The sequence below is a fragment of the Geotrypetes seraphini genome, chromosome 1, assembly GCF_902459505.1.
Source record: "Geotrypetes seraphini chromosome 1, aGeoSer1.1, whole genome shotgun sequence".
NCBI lineage: Eukaryota > Metazoa > Chordata > Amphibia > Gymnophiona > Dermophiidae > Geotrypetes > Geotrypetes seraphini.
Window position 1 is genome coordinate 198,450,720 of NC_047084.1, and position 20,530 is coordinate 198,471,249.

At 40.0% G+C, this 20,530-nt stretch overlaps 1 protein-coding gene across 1 annotated transcript in view; it reads left to right on the forward strand.

Moving 5' to 3' along the window:
- The first annotated feature begins 1,679 nt into the window (after window positions 1-1,679).
- LOC117366873 (plasma kallikrein-like) overlaps window positions 1,680-20,530 on the forward strand; it is a 96,370-nt gene continuing 77,519 nt past the window's right edge. The window contains exons 1-2 of the mRNA XM_033958846.1: window positions 1,680-1,737; window positions 19,938-20,097. Of these exons, the coding sequence (XP_033814737.1) occupies window positions 1,680-1,737; window positions 19,938-20,097 (218 nt within the window). The remainder of the gene's footprint in view (window positions 1,738-19,937; window positions 20,098-20,530) is intronic.

Sequence of the window (20,530 nt, forward strand, 5' to 3'; positions counted from 1 at the left end):
GCGGTAGATTTTTGGCTAGCATGCACTATAGCACGCGCTAATCCGGTGCGTGTGCTAAAACGCTTAGCGCACCTTCGTAAAAGGAGCCCTTAAACTTGAAACTTCCCTGCTTCATACTAAGGGCAAATATCAGTATGGTAAGTCCATTTCCAGCTTTCAAAATGAACTCAAAGTAGGCATAAATAATTAGAATACAACCTAAATGCTATTCTCTAACTATGTGCATATCATCACTAGTGTGTAGTTTGGGGATAGGAGTTCAAATAGGCAGAGTCTAGAAGGGGCATTTGCAGGGACACAAAGTTACATGTGTAAATTATAGCATACCCTCTGGTCAATATTCAAAATGATGTAACCAGCCAGAAATGGCCACTGACCGGTTAAATTGCTTGTTTGTAGCTCTCTGCCCATTTTCAGGAGCACACAACCGTTTATCACCACTGAAAATTATGCAACCTAGCATCCGTAGGTGCTAATAAGTGCCTTACCGGTGCCTAAGTTAAGAGGGAAATACCATTTGAGCTCTTTAAAAAAGATTTTCAGGCTTGTACCGTCGCCTAAAAAAACGGTGCCAGACTCTCGCCTCCGAAGGTATCTACCGGCATCTAATGCCACTGTAGGTGTGGCTATCACTGGAAGTGTGTTAGGTGGCATTAGGTGCCAGTAGGCGCTTCTGGAGGTGTGATTCGCGTCAAAGGTAGGCGCCGGAAATGCAGGCCATGAAAACCCTATGGAGACAAATTAATCTCATTCTTGTAGCTTCTATTCCTTTATCATATGAAGCTGTCATTTGTGGCACGTTACTACATTTTAAGCCTACTTTAGATAAATATAGAAGTCGCCTTTTCCTGATATTGACGGGAATCGCTGTTCAATTAATCACACACAATTGGAAAAACTATGACAGGATTAATTACACTTTTTGGTGGGTAAATGTGTGTACCACATATAAATATGAAAGAATGAAAGCTCTTTAATGATATATGGAGCCCATTGACTAATTTTGTTACATTATAGTAAGGGGCACATTTCTTTCTTTTTTTCATTGATTTCCTTACACATCCAGGGAGGGTGGGTGGGGGGAAGGAAATTTATTTTTGAAAAGTTAAATTATTTAATTATAATATTGTATTCACATCATATGTATTATTTTTTTAGAATGAAGATGAGGATGGGAGAAAATAATTGTTTTAATGTATAATTATATAGTTAATAGTGTGTGTTCTACAGTATTTCTGATTTATCATTTGTATTACACTATCAAAGATTAAAAATCAATAAAGATTTAAAATAAAAAAAAAGAAAGAAAACCTTGGCCTATGTTTCCAACAGCTACCTTTGCCAGAAGTGTGATTCTCTAAACTGTGCCGTCATGTGATTGACATGCGATCGGCGGCTGCCAATAACATCGCTGTTTAGAGAATCTGGGCCTAAGATTCTAGAATAAGAGGGTAAGGATTTTTTTTTTTTTTTTAAATTCTTTATTCATTTTACATCTTACAACAAGTGTATCAGACAATACCAATTAAACGTATACAATATCACTTGATTAACTTTCATATACAACTTAAGTTATAATATTTAAACCCACCCTCCCAACAGTAAAATAAAATAATAAAGCGCATCATTATTAATGCTATTTGTTGATTATCATTGTCATTTCCGTTTATGTTGATAGGATGGCTTGGATTTATCAAGGTTTTTGCTTGATTTTCTTATCTGTCTCTGTATATAGTGGTAAGTTATTTGTTTATTCATTTATTGACAGTCATTAAACACCTTTATGATGAGATTCACCCAAGAGGGTGTACAGCAGGTACAGCTCTGCATAAACTTACCCCTCTCCTTTACTAACGCTTAGTGCGGGTTTTAGCGCCAGCAGCAGCATTAACTGCTCCAACACTCATAGCATTCCAAGCGTCAGAGCACTGACCGCCGCTGCCGGCGTTAAAACTCACGCTACACGTTAGTAAAGGAGGGGATTAGTTTGGTTTACAGCTTAACAGTAATAAAAAGCCCAAATATAAGTATAAATACAATTGATGAGGTAAGCTTGGAAATGGCAAATTGAAACATGATAGTGTATCAGAAATACACATATTGACAGCACTGTACAGCGATCATATATCAGAAATATGTGTCAGCAGAGTATAAATTATATCATAATACGAAGCATGGAAGAACATAGCTATGATACGCTATCAGCACAAGAGAAATGAAATACATTAATAGGCATACACTAGAGCAGTGTATCGCAAACTGTGGGCCTCCCAAGATTTCAGGTATGCCATAAGACGGAGAGGCGCTGGCTGCATGCCTACAGGATGTGTGTCTCATGGCCTCTCCTCTCCGAAATGTCTTCCCGAAGTGGCACCCCCCACCAGCAACTCAAGGCCCGTCTGTAGGGCCTTCGCACATGCGTAGACATTGATGTGATGTCATTGTGTTGACATCTGTGCACTTCCGGATGCCCCGGGTTTCCAGTAAGTGATTTCATTTCATTTCATTTTAATACTTGATATATCACTCAAAATGAAGTGCTAGAACAGTTTAGAGTACTAAAACATTACATAATACAATAAGATTAGCAATATAATAGATAAGCTCAAACAATTATAAACCCCCCCCCCCCCAACTATTATACTCCTCCCTAGCAATAACTCTTCTACTATTAAACATACATAATCTGCCCTTCATTATCAATAAAAGTCCACATATTACCATAACATTTAACACACATAACTGCAAACCAATCTGATTCAATTCACATCATAAAACCTCTCGGGAAAAAAACTGTGTTTTCAATAAACTTCAGAAACACAAATAACTTTGCATGGCTTGAACCTGCATAACAAAATGCCCTTTTTTGTGTCTTAACCAATTTCACTTGATCCAAAGATGGTAATTGAAGTAAATACTTCTTGGAAGAATGCAGAAAGCTGTGGAGAGAGTTTTCACAACTGTGCAAGTCACAGAAATTTTAGTTATTCAGCTAATGGATAAGAAAAGAAGAATTTTAGGACAGAAAACAGAATATAAGATGCTTGCAAAAATCCCATACATGGCAGTATTATGTAGACCAGTGTTTCTCAACTTCTTCAAGCCAAGTACCCCCTAAGTCTAACAAATACCAAACGAGTACCCTTCCCAAGCTCCACCCCAGACCCACCCATGGCTCCACCCCCTAATTGTAATGTAATTTTTTCCATCCATTTTTCTTATGCACACAATATAATCTTATTAAAACATAATGGTAACCACAAGATTAAAAAAATGCAAAGCACACTACGCAGAGAAAATATATCATTTATATTTGGGGCGGTTTTCAGAGAGGTCAAGGCAGATGACTTGGGGCCTGTTTTACAAAGTGCACGCAACAGCCCCAAAGCCCTTTAAATCTCTATGGGCGCGGCTTTGTAAAACAGGCCCTTATTTTATTTATTTAAAAATTTCTATTCCGCCTATCAACTAGGCGGATTACAAATGAACGTACATATAATGAGACCACAAAAAATACAACTAAAAATATACTAAAATACTAACTCAGTAAAAAATGAATTCAGCAAAGAAAAATAAGCAGATACTTTGTATTCCCTACCTCTATGAGGAATACCTTGAATCTCCTCTACTTGTTGAATAGCCAATAACAAGGGTTCCAATTCAATATCAAACAGCAGAGGAGATAAAAGACAGCCCTGTCTGACTCCCCTCTCTAGACGAAAACAGTCTGAAAATGTATTATTTATATATAATCTAGCAGAAGGGGAGCTATACAACGCTTTGATCATTTGAATAAATCCAGAACCCACACCAAACCAATCCATTGCTTGGTACATAAAGGTCCATGCTACCTGATCAAATCTAATCTAATCTAATCTAAACCTTAAGTTTATATACCGCATCATCTCCATGAGAATGGAGCTCGACACGGTTTACAAGAACTTAAAATAATGCCTTTTCTGCATCCAAAGATAAAGAGAAGGCCGGGTCATCCATTGATTTTGTTAAAGTCAACATATGAAGAGCCAACCTGGTATTATTTGAGGAATGTCTTTGAGCAACGAACCCTGTTTGGTGCATGCCTATGATATAAGGGAGAGCCTTAGCTAAGCGTATAGCCAATAACTTAGCCAGAAGTTTTCCATCAACATTAATCAAAGAAATTGGCCTGTAATTTGAAATCAACAAAGGGTCTTTATTTGGTTTTGGCAAAATTATTGTTAAAGCCTCTGCCATAGTGCCTGAAATATAACCTTTAGTCAGTTGAACCTGATACAAATTTAATAGATAAGGCAATAAAGTATTTTGAAATGATTTATAGAATTCCACAGTGTACCCATCACCTCCTGGAGTGGATCCAACTCTAAAGGATTTCAATGCTGTCTTAATCTCTGCCAGTGTAATAGAAGTAACAGTTTAACAGTTTTTGAAATATTATAAATCCTTGTATTCTTCTGAGCTTTATTCAACTAAAGAACTTGATGGTTTAGAGTTTTTGAAATTAATTAAGGGTCCTAAAATTTCCGAACATGTAAAAGGATCTCTTAACGCTCCACTTATGGTTAGTTATGGTCATCCAGGTTCTTTCGGGCAATCTTCTTATACTTCCCGCCGCCTATCCTAAAGTGTAGACTGAGCCCATGTGTTTCGCACCTTTCAAATGATGGACACTCTGGAATATCTTCGCTCTGCTGGTGCACAGGTCCCCATGGACCTTCCTGCTACTGACCGCTCTAGCCCTGCTGGTGCACTGGTCCATGTGGATCTTCTCACCACTGGTCACTCATGCTCTGGTGGTGCACAGGTCCCCATGGACCTTCCTGCCACTGATCACTGGTTCTGCCAGTTTATAGGTCCACATGGATCTTCTTCCCACTGGTCACTCTCACTCTGCCTGTTGTCACCTGCTGGGGTCTCTGGAAGCTTGTGGAGGACCACCGACAGGCGGCAGCATGACCCTGGCGTGGCCCCCCAAAGTGGAAGACCTCACTGGTGTCCCAATACTCTGGGCTTCGTTACACTAAAGCACAGTGAGCCAAGTCAAATCAAAAATGTCCAAAGTTTAATTTGTCATCAAAGAACAAAAATTAGAAAACCAAAATCATACAAGGAAGCACTAGCGCACAATCTTCCTTTTGCTCAATAGAAAAAAAAGGTTTCTATCCTCCAAACAGTTCAATGGAAGAACAGCAGTTCTTATATTAGGTAAGTTCACAATAAAGGTTCTAGTGGTTTCACCCAGCACTGAACCACACACTCAGCAAGAGAAAACAAAACTAGTCCCAAAAAGGAAAAGTCCTCAAGAATATTCTTGAGTCCTGGACTTTTCAGCATATACTCCTGTTTCTTCACCAGGCACTTATATTTCACATTGCAAAGCAAACTTCAAACATGAAAAGAAAAGTAAGGCATTACTGCAAGCTCTTGTCATTCCAGCAATAGCTAGTCTCCAGTCCTTCTCACTGTTGGGCAACAGAATTGCTGGTTCCCCTTTATTAAATAGCTTTAACAAGCTCCCACAGAATCACAACCCATAGATCTTCGGGGATCCTACCCCAATTCTGTAAGTCCCTTAAAGTTAACCAGGTAACAGGGAAACTGCTCCACAAGCCCAAAAGAAAAACTTCCTTCAGTTTCTCCTGGCTTTTGCACAGCTGGAGTGCAGCAATGTAATCAAGGTTGAATGCTGCTGCAGCACTGCTCTCAGCTTGGGTTTTTAGTAGAACCAAAACTTTTCCACACAAAAAAAAAATAGTTTTCCAGCAAACAGTCTTCACAGCTATATCCTTATAGCCCCCAGTACCTTCAGTCCTTAGTGAGAGACTGCCAAGCTCACATCCATGTCTTCCACATTTGCAGCTTCAGGCATATTCCCTTCGGCCGTGTCCATGTTTTCTGGAACACCCAACTGCTCTGCTGATTCTGGTCAATGGAATCCTCCCATTCCATAGGCTCCTGTGCGAGGTCTGGCCTTTGCCTGGCCCGGAGAACCTTCTCTGCCAGGTCCTCATGTGCAGCCTGCCTTACTGCCTTGGAGAGCTGTTTAAGAGAGTTTGTGCCACTCCATGTTCTAGGTGTCTGTGTTCCTAGCTTTCGTGCTCTTTGGCTCCCCCCCAGGTTGCTGGGCAGAATACAACAGGGAGCCTGATTAAACCTCTTAAGGGAGCTGGGTTTCTTACTAAGACGTGGAGCTAACCTGTATTCTGGCTCCTGCTCAGGTTCAGATGGCTCAGGATAGGCAGCTCTGCTTTCATGATCACCTGCCTGATCATTCTCAGTCAGTCTCTGGTCTTGGTCAAAGGGTTTACTATGGGGTTTTACTCTGACATGATCATCTCAGGGAGCGGAAATGTCACACTGTGCACAGCTGTCTAAGAACTCTTCTAGTCACTCTCCCTGAAGATATTGGCCCCTTGGTTTCTAGAGACTCTTCTAGCCACTCAGTCTTCACTGGGTACAACTGGTTTTCAAGCTTGAATACTCTCATTCCTTTTCTCGAGGGTCATCCTTGAGTCCTGGTATCCCAGGGCTCTGCAATATGCTCTTTTTGTCTGGATAGTCTTGAATAGGGTCTCCTTTCTTCCTTAGAGTGAGAGGATACTCACCCAGAGACCTCTTGGAGTCCTATAACTAGGAGAAAGGACTTTCTTCCCTTTCCTGGGTCTTTCCCCAGTCCTTAGGGTCTCTTACCAGTTTCAGAGTCCTTTTATCTCTGTAGTTATTACATATGCAAATAAATATGCAAATCAGTTACTTCAGATGCAAATCAGTCCATTCTCTCTTCTGAACTGTCTTTCATCACCAGCAACTCCAACCAAGGCATCTCCATACAGAAGGATAAGGGAGATCTGGGTCCTGCCACCACTTCCTAGTCTCTCTTTATGACTAGTACCTCCCAAACAGTACCACAATCCTCCCAGTCATTTCCCTCTCCCCAGGGACTATTCCACAAATGGATGGGGGTGACCTGTGATCCTTATGTTCCTGTGATGGGATGTAAACCCAGTCACACCACTCCCTTTCCCAACACTGAAGTCAGGTTTACTGGTCTGTAATTTCCTGGATCTCCCCTGGTACTCTTTTTAAAAATTGGCATAACATTGACCACACTCCAATCATTAGGTACTACAGATGATTTTAATGACAGTTTACAGATTGCTAATATCAGATCAGAAATTTCATGTTTGAGTTTTTTCAGTACCCTTGTATATATACCATCTGGTCCAGGAGATTTATCACTCTTTATTTTGTCAATATGGCTTAATACATCTTCCAGGTTCACTGAGATTTCTTTCAGTCCCTCCATATCAATACCCTTGAAAACCATTTCCAGTTCAGGTAGATCTCTTACATCTTCTTCTGTAAAGACTGAAGCAAAGAATTCATGCAGTCTCTCCGCTATGGCCTTAACCTCCCTGAGCCCCTTTTACTCCTTGATCATCCAATGGTCCCATGGATTCTCTCACAGGTTTTCTGCTTCTGATATACCTAAAAATATTGTTACTGTGAGTTTTTGCCTTTTTGACAAGTTTCTTTTCATATTCTTTTTTAGCTTCTTTTTAACCTTTTTCTTCATTTTATCATATTTATCCTTTTGAAAATTAAATGCTGCTTCAGTAGATTTTTTTAATGATGTCACCCTAGATAGATCAAATTTGATCATGTTATGATCACTATTTCCCTGCAGACCCAATAGTTACCTCTCGTACTAGGCCCTGCATTCCAATAAGGACCAAATCTAAAATAGCTCCCCCTCTTGTCAGTTCCTAGACCAGTTGCTCCAAGAAGCAGTCATTATGTCTAGGAATTTTTACCTTCATGGCACTCCTTGATATAACATTTATCCAATTAATATTGGGGAATAAAGGAAGCTGTTCTAACAAGTGCTGTATGTTTTGCTGCGGGGTTCCTCTCCCTCCAAGACGCCTTGGCGAAATGGGGTCTCCCGCTGGGATTGTTAAGTTTGGAATCAAAATTGTACAGCATGTAAAAGAACAAAAGGAAGAAATAAAAGTTTTAAAGCAGGATATGTTACAATTTAAAACAGAGTCACAAGATACAAATAAGGAGTTAATGTTATTAAAACAAAATCAAGATATGTTGGTAAAAGATAATATATTACTCAGGAAGAAGTTGGAAATGCAGGAGAATAATGGTCGAATAAATAATTTGAGATTTATAAATTTTCCAAAGATCCTGTCAACTTCTCCCAGAGAAATGGTGAAAAGATATTTTATGGAAATTTTGGAAATTCCTGAAAATTCCTTACCTCCTCTTACAAGAGTGTATTACTTACCTGCTAAGCCCCAATTCAAAGAAGAAAACATGGAGGAACCCCGGGAGAGGTCATTGGACATTTCAGCAATATTGGAACAATCAGATAGAGAGTTGGCGGTTCCAGCTACTCTCTTGTTGTCTGTGGCTTTGGCTCCAGACAAGGATTGGATATTAAAACTTTTCTTTAAAAATAGGTCTAAAGACTTCCTGGGGCAACATATTCAGATTTTCCCTGATGTCTCCAGAGAGACTCAAAAAAGAAGGAAATAATTTTTAATTTTAAAACCTGGAGTGACTCAAATAGGGGGTAGTTTTTTCTTGAGATATCCATGTAAATGTGTAGTTAGATATTTATCATTGAAATATATATTTACAGAGCCATCTCAATTGATTAGTTTTCTCTCAATGAAATGTCTTGAAAAAGGAATAACAACGTAATAACGCCTATGAGAAATTAGTTCCCCGCACTTTAGTTAGACAAGGATTTTTCTTGCTTAATTAATTTGATGTATATAAGTTCTGCTCTTAATAAAGGATCCAATAATATTGAGGACTAGTGTGAGAACAGCTAGATTGGTATTTCCTTGTAGCAAATATTAATTTTGGAATTATAGTTTAATATGTAGTTTGATCTCACTTTTCTGTACAAGATGTATATGCTTGGTAATATTGTAAAATGTTATAAATAAAATATTAAAAAAAAAAAAAAAAAAAATTGTACAGCATGGAATTGACAGCAGAGGATTGAGGTGGCAGACTCATGAACTATGTGCAGATACGTCAACTGTATGCTATTCGGATATATTTGGTATGCTGTTCTAATTTTTTGTAAGAGAGACTGCAGCATTTTATATTCCTGCTAATGAAAAAGATTGGCTGGCTTATTGTTACAAGTGGAGTTTTTTGGCCTATGATGACAGTGAGCTTACTTTGATGCAGCCGTGGGCTTCTTGAGACACTCCTGTGTGCCTTTGAGGTCTATTTCCTTCACTTTTTATAGTGTGGTGGCCAGCCTCTCTGTCTTCTTAGTAAGGGAGTTGCTTTAACATTTTTCTTTGATATTTCCAACTCTTTCCTGTAGATTTAAGGTAATTGAAACCGTCATTATTATGCTGTTGCCCAATTTGCCAGCTTTCCTAATCTCTGTAAACATTTTATCTCTCTGCTCATTCTGTTCTGGGAAACAGAAGTACTGCTAAACCTGTATATTCCTTTTCACACATGGAATTTCTATCCATTTGGATTTCATGTTGCTTTCTATGTCATACAGAATGCTTATTTTGTTTGATTCAGTCCCCTCCCCCTCCAATTTCATCTAATCTATTATTGTGATATAATTTGTACCCTGGTAACACTGTCCAATTGATCGATTGTCCTCCTTCCACCAGGTCTCTGAGATTCTTATTATTACAGTATCCAATTCACCAATCCTCATCTATTGTAATCATTTGCTTCTTCTCCCACCCTTCCTATTATAAATAAACTTTATTCAAACAAAAGAGTCCTTTTAAAATTATTTTCTAGATGTGTCAAGACAGTCATGTGTTGTAAAAATAATTGAAAATGTTCAAATTAATTTATATGAAAACGTTTCTCAATAATAATAACACCAACTTGTAAGATTTCACTTATCTGGTCCGCGGGACCCCAGCGCTGTTTGCAATTGAAAACTCCTGACGCTGATGCACAGGAACAGCGACGCTGATACAAAGGAACAGTTGTCGCATGGATCCTCCCAGCATTTCGGTCAAAAGACCTGCCTCGGGGGGGGGGGGGGGGGTCCCTATCACACGTCTGAAAATAAAACAGAAAAATAGTTAATCATGATTTATATCAAAAATTACCCAACTCCACTCATTTCAATCCTCTGGTGCTATAAATATAAACCTGAACTTAAATATTAAAATACTACCCGACTATATCTCGAAGAAATCTCCTTACATAGTTTGTTTCTAAGAAACGCATCTTAATGCCTCTGAGTCGGCCAAACTGAAAACTGGATGGTCTCTACCAGTCATATTTTCGCCTGCTTCACAGAAAAGGAATGGTACAGCAATTCTATTAAGATCACTTCCTGATATCCAAATACTGTCTCAATCTACTGATGCTGAGGGTCGCTGGATCAAAATTAAATTGCTGATAGGCCACACCTCACTTTCGTTACTAAATGTCTATGCACCCAACTTGGACAAACCTGACTTTTTCACTGAGATTCAAATGGCTCTGCTTGAAGATAAATCTCAGACACAAATTGTGGTTGGTGACTTTAACTTAGTGTTAGATCCTGTAGCCGATAGAAAATCATTGGCTGCACACAAGCCAACGAATGCTTGGCATAGTTTACATAACATGATAACCCAACTGAAGAATGTCGATGCTTGGCGATTGATGCATAGAGATGAACGACAATATTCTTTCTACTCCCCCCCTCACAACTCTTATTCTAGAATTGACTTTTTTCTGATCAGCAACAACCTTATCAATAATTTAGCACATTCTGACATTGGTGAAATATCGGTATTTGACCATGCTTATATTGAATTATCCTTGTCGGATCTTAATGTCAGCAACAGAAACAACACTTGGAGATTTAATAACTCTCTTCTACTGGATCCTACCTTTACTGAAAGTATACGCAAAGCTATTCCTGAATTCTTTACCTTCAATAAGCCTGAAGATACATCTTGGACGTGTTTGTGGGATGCGTTTAAAGCTTACATTAGAGGCGTCATCATATCATTTCAGGCATCCAAAAAGAAAGTCCTGGATAAACAACTTAATGATTGTGTCAGACTAATTAAGGATCTAGAAATATGCCACCAAGCTAACCCTTCGGATATGCTTACTCTAACAAAATTACATCAAGCTCGGCTGAATTATAACTTGATCTCAGCAGAAAATCTGGCAATGCAATCTTCATGAAAGAGGCTAGCTACTATTGTGATAATAACCAGAATGGACATGCTTTAGCAAACTACTTAAAGATTAGGGAAGAGAGACTAAATATACACACGATTGCTGACCCTGATGGACATACAACCTCTGATCCGAATCGAATACCATCCTGTTTTCAGCAATTTTATCAATGCCTTTATACCTCTGAGAGAACTTCTGTGCCATCAAAGACCATGTTGAATGATAACTTGCTGCATCCTACTATCTCGATGGAGGATAACAGTGCTCTTTCTGGGCCTATCTCGATGGATGACATCCAGCTTGCACTCAAATCCATGGCTAAAAAGAAATCACCTGGACTGGATGGCCTAACCTCGGAATTCTATAGCGCTTTTCAAGACTTATTGATTCCTCATCTACTTGCCCTATATGACTACATTATAGAGTCAGGTCGGGTGGCTGGCTCATTCACAGAAGCAAGTATAATCGTCCTCCCTAAGCCTGGAAAAGATCCGCTATGTATATCCAACTATCGTCCTCTATCACTAATCAACGTGGATACGAAGATATATGCTAAGATACTGGCTACTAGATTACAACATGTGTTGCACAAATTGATTGGGATAGAACAAAATGGCTTCATGACAGGCAGACTTTCAAGTGATAACACCAGGATGTTCGCCAATGTAATTCAATATGCTACCCACAACAATATACCGATGGTCGCATTAGCATTAGATGCAGAGAAAGCATTTGATAGGGTAGAATGGGATTTCATGTTTGATTCTCTACAATGGTTTGGATTTGGACGGGAGTTTATTAAAATGATCAGAGTTCTATATACTGCCCCTACTACTAATGTACGAATCAATGGGACATATTCCACTTCATTCCATCCTACGAGAGGCACGAGACAAGGTTGCCCATTATCACCATTACTTTTTAATCTGGCTCTAGAACCTCTCCTACTTTCTATACGTCACAATTCTGATATTGAAGGTATTAAGTGTGGTTCAACTGAAGTTAAATTTTCCGCATATGCAGACGATGTTCTCGTATACACAACTCCTGCTTCTTTGATACCCTTGATGTCAACCATAGAGAGTTATGCACAGGAATCTGGCTATAAGCTCAACATTTCTAAAACGGAACTTATGCCCTTGAGTAACCTCATCCTAAAGTCGGATGTTGCGGCTTTCAATTTTCAGTGGTCGCCTCATAAGTTAAAATACCTTGGTGTTCAATTTGGAAACACTATAGACCAAACTATTGAACTAAGCATGTCCCATATAATGAAACTGATTCAGTCGCTCACTCTTCAATGGTCGCCTTTGAATCTAACTTGGTGGGGGAGATTAGAAGCCATTAAGATGACCCTCACGCCCAAGATTACTTACACTCTAAGCATGCTTCCGTTCTTCCTGCCGATTTCCTTCTACAAAAAGATAGATACGGCTCTGTCTCAGTTTCTTTGGAAAAAAAGTACTCCGCGGATTGCCTTGAAGAAGTTGAAGAATAATAAAGCTGACGGGGGAGTGAATTTCCCGGACTTTTACGACTATCATTGTGCCTTTCTCATGCGACAAGCTGTTCGTTGGTTACTACATGATGTTTCGTCTGACCTCAATACTATCTGGTGTCAAGTTGAAAAAGAAAATTATGGCCGTTTCTCCTTGCCCTCACTACCTTGTATCAAGAAAGATAAGTCAGTATGTGCTAATGAATATATATACACCTCTATGAAACAAGTTGTTCATATCAATGAAAGCTCATTACAAATTCCTTTGTTGTCGACTCTTCATGCTCCCATCTGGCACAATCCTGATATTAAAATACAGAATGCCTCTATTGCTTGAAACGGTGGCAGCAAGCGGGCGTGTGGAGAATTCATCAATTATTGGATGGAGATGAGTGGATTCCTTTTCATACATTGTCATTGCTCTACAAGTTACCACCTACGTGTTACTACCAATGGCTTCAATTACAACATTCATTAAAGTTGGTTTTAAAATATAAGACCTTGCTGGGTGCAATTCCTGATATTCTCCAAGTTAGTTCCACTGTATCGCAACATCGTAAAGCAGCATCTCAGTGGTATAAGTGGATAAGATCCGAGAAAATCCAGCAATTAACAGCTCTGGAGTCTAGTTGGTTACGGGATGTGGACATGGAAATTGCTACTGAGGTGTGGCCTACCACTTGGACCAGGATTTCGAAAATATGTCGCTCTTCCACATATAGGCAGACGTTTTTCTTTCTGATGCATAGAGCGTATTGGACTCCTCTGAAATTATATAAACTCAATACTAATGCGGAGAGCAAATGTTGGTCCTGGAACCAAGACACTGGTTCTCTACGTCATATGCTACTAGAATGCCCGTTATTGCATGACTTTTGGAAGGCAATTTGGTTGGACATCTGCGCGATATTACCAATAACGTCGCCCCTCACTTTTTCCATACTCATACTTGGGGATGAATTAGGCATCTAGGGCTTTCTGATGATGCAAATAATTTACTCCATTTGTTGCTCCTGATAGCTATTAAAATTATTTTATCTAATTGGAAAAATTTAGCTAAAGTGGAACGTAGCGTCTGGTGGAATTCAGTATGCTTGATAGCTAAATTTGAACGTGTAGCTGCAGAACGCTCTCAAACAGATAGACAGGTTAAAATGCGGCAAATCACCGGGCCCGGACGGGATCCACCCAAGGGTTCTGAAGGAATTAAGACAAGAAATAGCGGGCACAATCCAGCATGTTTGCAACCTATCCTTGAAAACTGGAGAGGTACCAGAGGACTGGAAATTGGCGAATGTCACACCTATCTTCAAGAAGGGATCGAGGGGTGACCCGGGAACTACAGGCCGGTGAGCCTGACTTCAATTATACGGAAGATGGTGGAAGCTATGATCAAGGACGGCATTTGCGAACACATCGAGAGGAATGGCCTACTGAGAACTAGCCAGCACGGATTCTGTAAGGGAAGGTCGTGCCTAACGAACCTTCTGTACTTCTTTGAGGGAATAAGCAGTCGGGTGGACAATGGGGAACCCATAGACATCATTTATTTCGATTTTCAAAAGGCTTTCGACAAGGTGCCACATGAAAGGCTGCTTAGGAAGCTGTGGAACCACGGGGTGGGAGGGGATGTGCACAGATGGATCAAGCACTGGTTGTCAGGTAGACTGCAGAGGGTTGGAGTAAAGGGCCAATATTCTGACTGGCGGGGAGTCACGAGCGGTGTGCCACAGGGATCGGTGCTGGGGCCGTTACTCTTCAACATATTTATCAATGACCTGGAAAAGGAGGCAAAGTGCGAGGTTATAAAATTTGCAGACGATACCAAACTGTGCGGCAGAGTTAGGTCCAGGGAAGAGTGTGAGGACCTGCAAAGGGACCTGGACAAGCTGGAAGACTGGGCAAACAAATGGCAAATGCGCTTTAACGTGGAAAAATGCAAGGTCATGCATATAGGAAAAAAGAACCCGTTGTTCAACTACAAATTGGGGGGGCATTGTTGGGAGATAGCAGACTTGAGAGAGACTTGGGTGTGCTGGTGGATGCATCACTGAAGCCATCTGCACAGTGCGCAGCAGCCTCAAAAAAAGCCAACAGGATGCTGGGCATCATAAAGAGGGGCATAACAACCAGGACGCGGGAAGTCATCATGCCATTGTATCGAGCGATGGTGCGTCCACATCTGGAATACTGCGTTCAGTATTGGTCGCCGCACCTCAAGAAAGACATGGCGGTACTTGAGAGAGTCCAAAGGAGAGCAACGAAACTGGTAAAAGGGCTGGAACACTGCCCATACGCCGAGAGGTTGGATAGGCTGGGGCTCTTCTCTCTGGAAAAAAGGAGGCTCAGGGGAGATATGATAGAGACCTTCAAGATCATGAGGGGCATAGAGAGGGTGGATAGGGACAGATTCTTCAGACTGAGGGGGACAACAGGTACGAGGGGGCATTCGGAGAAACTGAAGGGAGATAGGTTCAAAACAAATGCAAGGAAGTTTTTCTTCACCCAAAGGGTCGTGGACACTTGGAATGCGCTACCGGAAGAAGTAATCAGGCAGAGTACGGTACAGGGATTCAAACAGGGATTGGACGGATTCCTGAGGGATAAAGGGATCGTGGAATACTGAGAGAGGTGCTGTGATGTAACACAAGTATAGAAAGCTAACCAGGTAATAAGTATAGAAAGCCAACCAGGTCGTGCATGGGCAAGATAGAAGGGTGAGGACTTTGATGGGAAGATAGGACTTTAATGAGAAACCAAGGTGGCAAGGGGCCCCTTCTGGTGATTCAGACAGGTCGTGACCTGTTTGGGCCGCCGCGGGAGCGGACTGCTGGGCAGGATGGACCTATGGTCTGACCCGGCGGAGGCACTGCTTATGTTCTTATGCTTATGTTCTTATGCACTTGACCGATTTAACAAAATGTGGACTCCGCTATTGGAATACTCTATATTGCCATGTCAAACCACTGGTTAATTAATCACGGACTATGATCAACCGTTTGAGTTACTGCTACCTTACTTCTTTCTCAGCTGCTTTTCCTATTGTTACTTGCTGTCTGTCTCTTCCTAATGACATCCAGTTTGGACTACCAGGGTTCTTGTTACACTCATGGCTCTTTGTTATATATTGTTAGTGTTTATGTATGATTGACGAGCTATGACTCTTTACTTCTTTTTCTGTACGATTTCTTCCCTTACTTTCCTCTCCCTTATATTTTGTCTTGTTCCTTGATCTTTGGATGTAATCGAGCTCCATGTATTTATTTATCAATTGTATTTGTATTATGCATCCTTTGATCTTGTAGTATGCTTTTTTGCTTTATTATAAACTCAATAAAATGTTTGAACTGAAAAAAAAAAAATACTACCCGGCTTACTTTTCATTCTTTCATCCACAGCGTTGCATGCTTGTACCTTCACTTTGTCATGTGAATTGGCCTTGAATATAATCGCTGCACACACGCTTTTAAAATTTCAGCTATCCAATTGTGGGCTACATCACAATTGATGTAGCCTACAATAAATTACGGCTGTAGATGAAAGAGTGAAAAGAATTTTAAAAGGACTTTTTTGTTTGAATAAAGTTTATCTATAATAGGAAGGGTGGGGGGAAGAAGCAAATGATTACAATAGACGAGGATTGGTGAAGTGGGTACTGTGATAGCATGAGCTATAAGAGGCCCCATGATCCCTTTCCAAGCGAGATTCTGATGCTTCTTTCCCTTGGGTGCTAGTTAAAAATTATTGCTTTGAATAGTGAACAAAACAAACAGACGATTTTTTTCTTTAAATATTTTTTATAAATGGCCTTTTGATATGGATTAATGATTTTTGTCTGAATATCCTCTGGGATATTCTATTACATTTTAAAGAAGAAATTGCTACCTATGTATTCGCTATGACCTATATCATTTCATATTGTAGTTGATATTATTATCATAGGGCTCCTTTTACTAAGCTGTGCTAGCGAGGTTAATGCACGCGTCTTTTCATCACGCGCTAACCCCTGCGCTGGCCAAAAACTATCGCCTTTAAGAGGAGGTGGTAGTGGCTAGCGTGGCTGGTGGTTTAGCGCATGCTATTATGCGCGTTAAACCGCTAGCGCGGCTTAGTAAAAGGAGCCCTTAATCATTTAGGACCTCCTATACTCTCTTTTAGAAACCCAAATACTGTAGTAGCAAGTTCAAGCCTTACAAATGTTTGGGGCATCAGGATTATGGGCAGCCTCAGCTTGCATTAGAAATTGGAGTCTACACAGCTATCTTAACATTAAAGGAAAGCTTTGAGGGGCAAATGACAGAAGACAACATAGAAGTTGGTATCTGCAATGAGACCGGATTTAAAAGGCTTACTCCAGCTGAAGTAAAGGATTATTTGGCTGCCATTGCATAAGCAGCATGCCTAGACTTTTTTGTGGGGGGGGTGGGGGTGAGACTTTTTTCTGCCACTGAAAAAAATATTAGTTTGAAATATTTTTGTTGTAGATTTTGGCATACTGGCTTATTTCTACAAGGTTTTGTTTGACAGATCTTTATAAGCTTACACAAGTATGGATCACAATAAAAGATATCTATTGAGAAAAAAAAATAAATAAATAAAAAAAATAAAAAAAAGAAATTGGAGTCTACAGAGAACTTAATAAAAGCTAAAAACATAGACTCCTTAATTTTCTCTTGATATATTTGCTGTCAACTGAAATACTATTGAAGACATATTTCAAAGAAATCTTGCAACTTCCTTACTCTTTTGATATTTTCTTGTATTCTAGCTCTTGAGGAGATCCATCTAATGATAGTTTGGTTTAGGTTGGGTCCTTCTTAAGGGTTCAGTAATTGAATGCCTTTTTGGAAAACTCATTGGATGTTATAGCGGCATGATCCACACTATTGGTAATTTTAATTTTTACTAAGCGAGCTACAACATTGAAAAAAAATAACATTTATTTTAACATAATGTTTAAAAATGTAAAAACAGTAGTTAAGACCAACAGACTTACAGACCAACCGAAACACTAGGTAAAAAAAGGGAAGAACTACAATTCAATATTTTTAGAGTGCAGAAGAGAACCATAAATGGAAAAAAACATTAGGAGGGTGGAGGTAGAAACCTAGAAGATAATATAAAATTTTTGAACATAATTTATAGATTAAAAGCATCTTTAAAAAGAAAGCTTTGTAAGCTACTTTTAAAATGACTCAAATTATTTTCCTCTCTCAATTGCTGAGGTAAAGTGTTCCAAAGTTGTGGAGCCATCACCGAGAACATATCTTGTCGTTGAGTTCCAATAATTTTCAGGGAGGGAACCACTAAGAGTTTTTGGTTATTAGATCGAAGGGAACGCAACGTACTATAAGGAATAAGTGATTTATTGATAAATTGGGGTTCGTTAGTGAAAAGGGATTTGAATACTAGTAATAAAATTTTAAAAGTGATGCGGTGATTAATAGGAAACCAGTGAGATTTGATTAGAAAAGGAGTAATGTGATCATATTACGAGCACTTTAGATATTTATTGAACAAGATACTTAAAAAAGGTATTACAGTCAAACCTCGGTTTGCGAATAACCCGGTTTGCGAGTGTTTTGCAAGACGAGCAAAACATTCTTGCAAAACTTGTCTCACAAACCGAGTGTTGACTCGATTTGCGAGCACACCCCCCCCCCCCCCCGATAACCGGCATCGCTGCCCCTCAATCGCAAAGGACCCCCTGCTCGAACCGGAACCCCCCGCCTGAACAACTTGAACTTCCCCCCCCCCCCTATCTGGCACTGGCACGCAACCCACAGGACGTGCCGGTGCCGCTAGAAGATCTTCCTGCCTCTGCCGGGCCTTGAGCATGCATCGGCAAGAGGGAGAATTAGAAGGCCTTGAGCATGCGCAGATGCATGCTCAAGGCCCAGCAGAGGCAGGAAGATCTTCTAGAGGCACCTGTAAGTCCTGTGGGCTGCGTGCCGGTACCAGACGGGGGGGGTGGTAAGTTCAAGTTGTTCAGGCGGGGTGTGCCGGTTCACACCGGGGGGGGGGGGGGGGGGGCCTTTGCGAGCAGGGCGGGGAGCAGCGCAGCTGGCCTCGGGAGTGGGGTGAGGTGGGAACGTATCAAAGCGAATTTCTATTATTTTCTATGGGGAAACTCGCTTTGATATATGAGTATTTTGGTTTACGAGCAAGCTTCTGGAATGAATTATGCTCGTAAACCTAGGTTCCACTGTATATCATTGGTGAGCCAGTGAGGAAGCTTGTGGCCTTTTACAAAAAATTATTGGGTCACTGTTCCCGTCAAATAAGCCGCTTCTGAGGCTCTATTGCGAGATATTTATGTCTAATTGGAGAGAAATAATAACTGAATATGTATAACAGAAGAGTTTTTTTAAGAGGGTGATTGGCAGTTTTTGATATGAATTAGTTTGCTTTTTTAGAGCACTCTGTATTTTCCCTTACAAGAAAGTAGGTTTTTAGTTGTGCTCTTTTTTTCTGGCAACACCAGCCAATGATAGTTTTCTGTGCTCCAGAAAAGCATAACTCATTTGGGCAGTTTTTCTGCTCTCTATGCTTCTTGAGTCTTTGGGGCTGTTTTTCTATATTGTTATAAATATATGTCACACCCTCAGCACGAAAGGAAAAGAATAAAATACACACTAGTTGCTTTATATTATTACTATCACAGATACTGCCAGACAAGGGTGCATAAGTAAAAAACAAACAAAAGCCAAACAAACCAATACTGGTAAATTTTTTTTTTTTAAACCCTCTTTATTCACACAAAAAAAATACATGTCTCTTGAGATTGGAATCTTTGTATAGGCCTATTTCTGACAAGCTCCAAAGTCACAGGTGTACAACTTTGCTGCAGTGTTACACAAATCCTGGCCTGTTCCAGCCAGGTCTTAAGAATTGGTATTCTCACAAGATTCAAGCTAAAGCTTGGCCTACCTTAGTTATGTTTCTGATAACTTACACATTTGTAGTGAAGGCATAGTCTTTAGGGCTGCTTCTCTCTTCCCTGGACCTCGATGGCTTGACTGTGCTCTGGAGCTTTCTATCTGCCTGAACCATGCCTGTCTGAGCCATACCCTCTCTGTTCTATACTGCAGGACCTGGTTTCTTGAGGTGGTGCTGTAAGTGAGTATTGTTGAGAAGAACTGGCAGTTTCACAGACACTCGAGCACATTTTGACTCTCACTGATAATCAAATGCAAAAATTGTTAGGTGTATTTACATTCAATCTGAATATTTCTTTATATAACAGAGTGCAGGCCGGAGTTCTACGAAGACACATTTTTCCAAGGAGGAGATATTTCTGTAGTTTTTGCACCAGATGCTACATACTGTCAAACCGTCTGTACATATGACCCAAGCTGTCTCTTCTTCACATTTTTTCCAGATGATTGGAAAAAAGAGACAGAAAGGTAAAATCTGCAAGTTTTTTTTTTAAATGGTAGGAACTCATAGAAGTTTTAATCTGCTTAATTTTTTGTCTCTTATAATCAAAGTTTATGCTACTTAAATTTTAAAATTATTTGTGCTAGGCCTATTTAATGATTCACTTGGGCCCTCTTTTACTAAGGTGGGCTAACTGATTAGCGCGCGCTATACGCTAGCACGTGCATGTTAGTCTATGGACACGTTAGCGTTTAGCGCACGCTAATTGGTTAGCACACCTTAGTAAAAAAGGGGGTAAGCAGAGAGCATAACTAATTATTTTTTGCCAACTATCTTTAGGAAAATTTTCAGCTGAACCTAATTGGCTAAATTTCCAACTCTAAATTTAAATGTATTTACACCTAGCCAATTGAACATCAGTTATATTTAGGACAGATATATGTGTGGCTGAGATTGTCT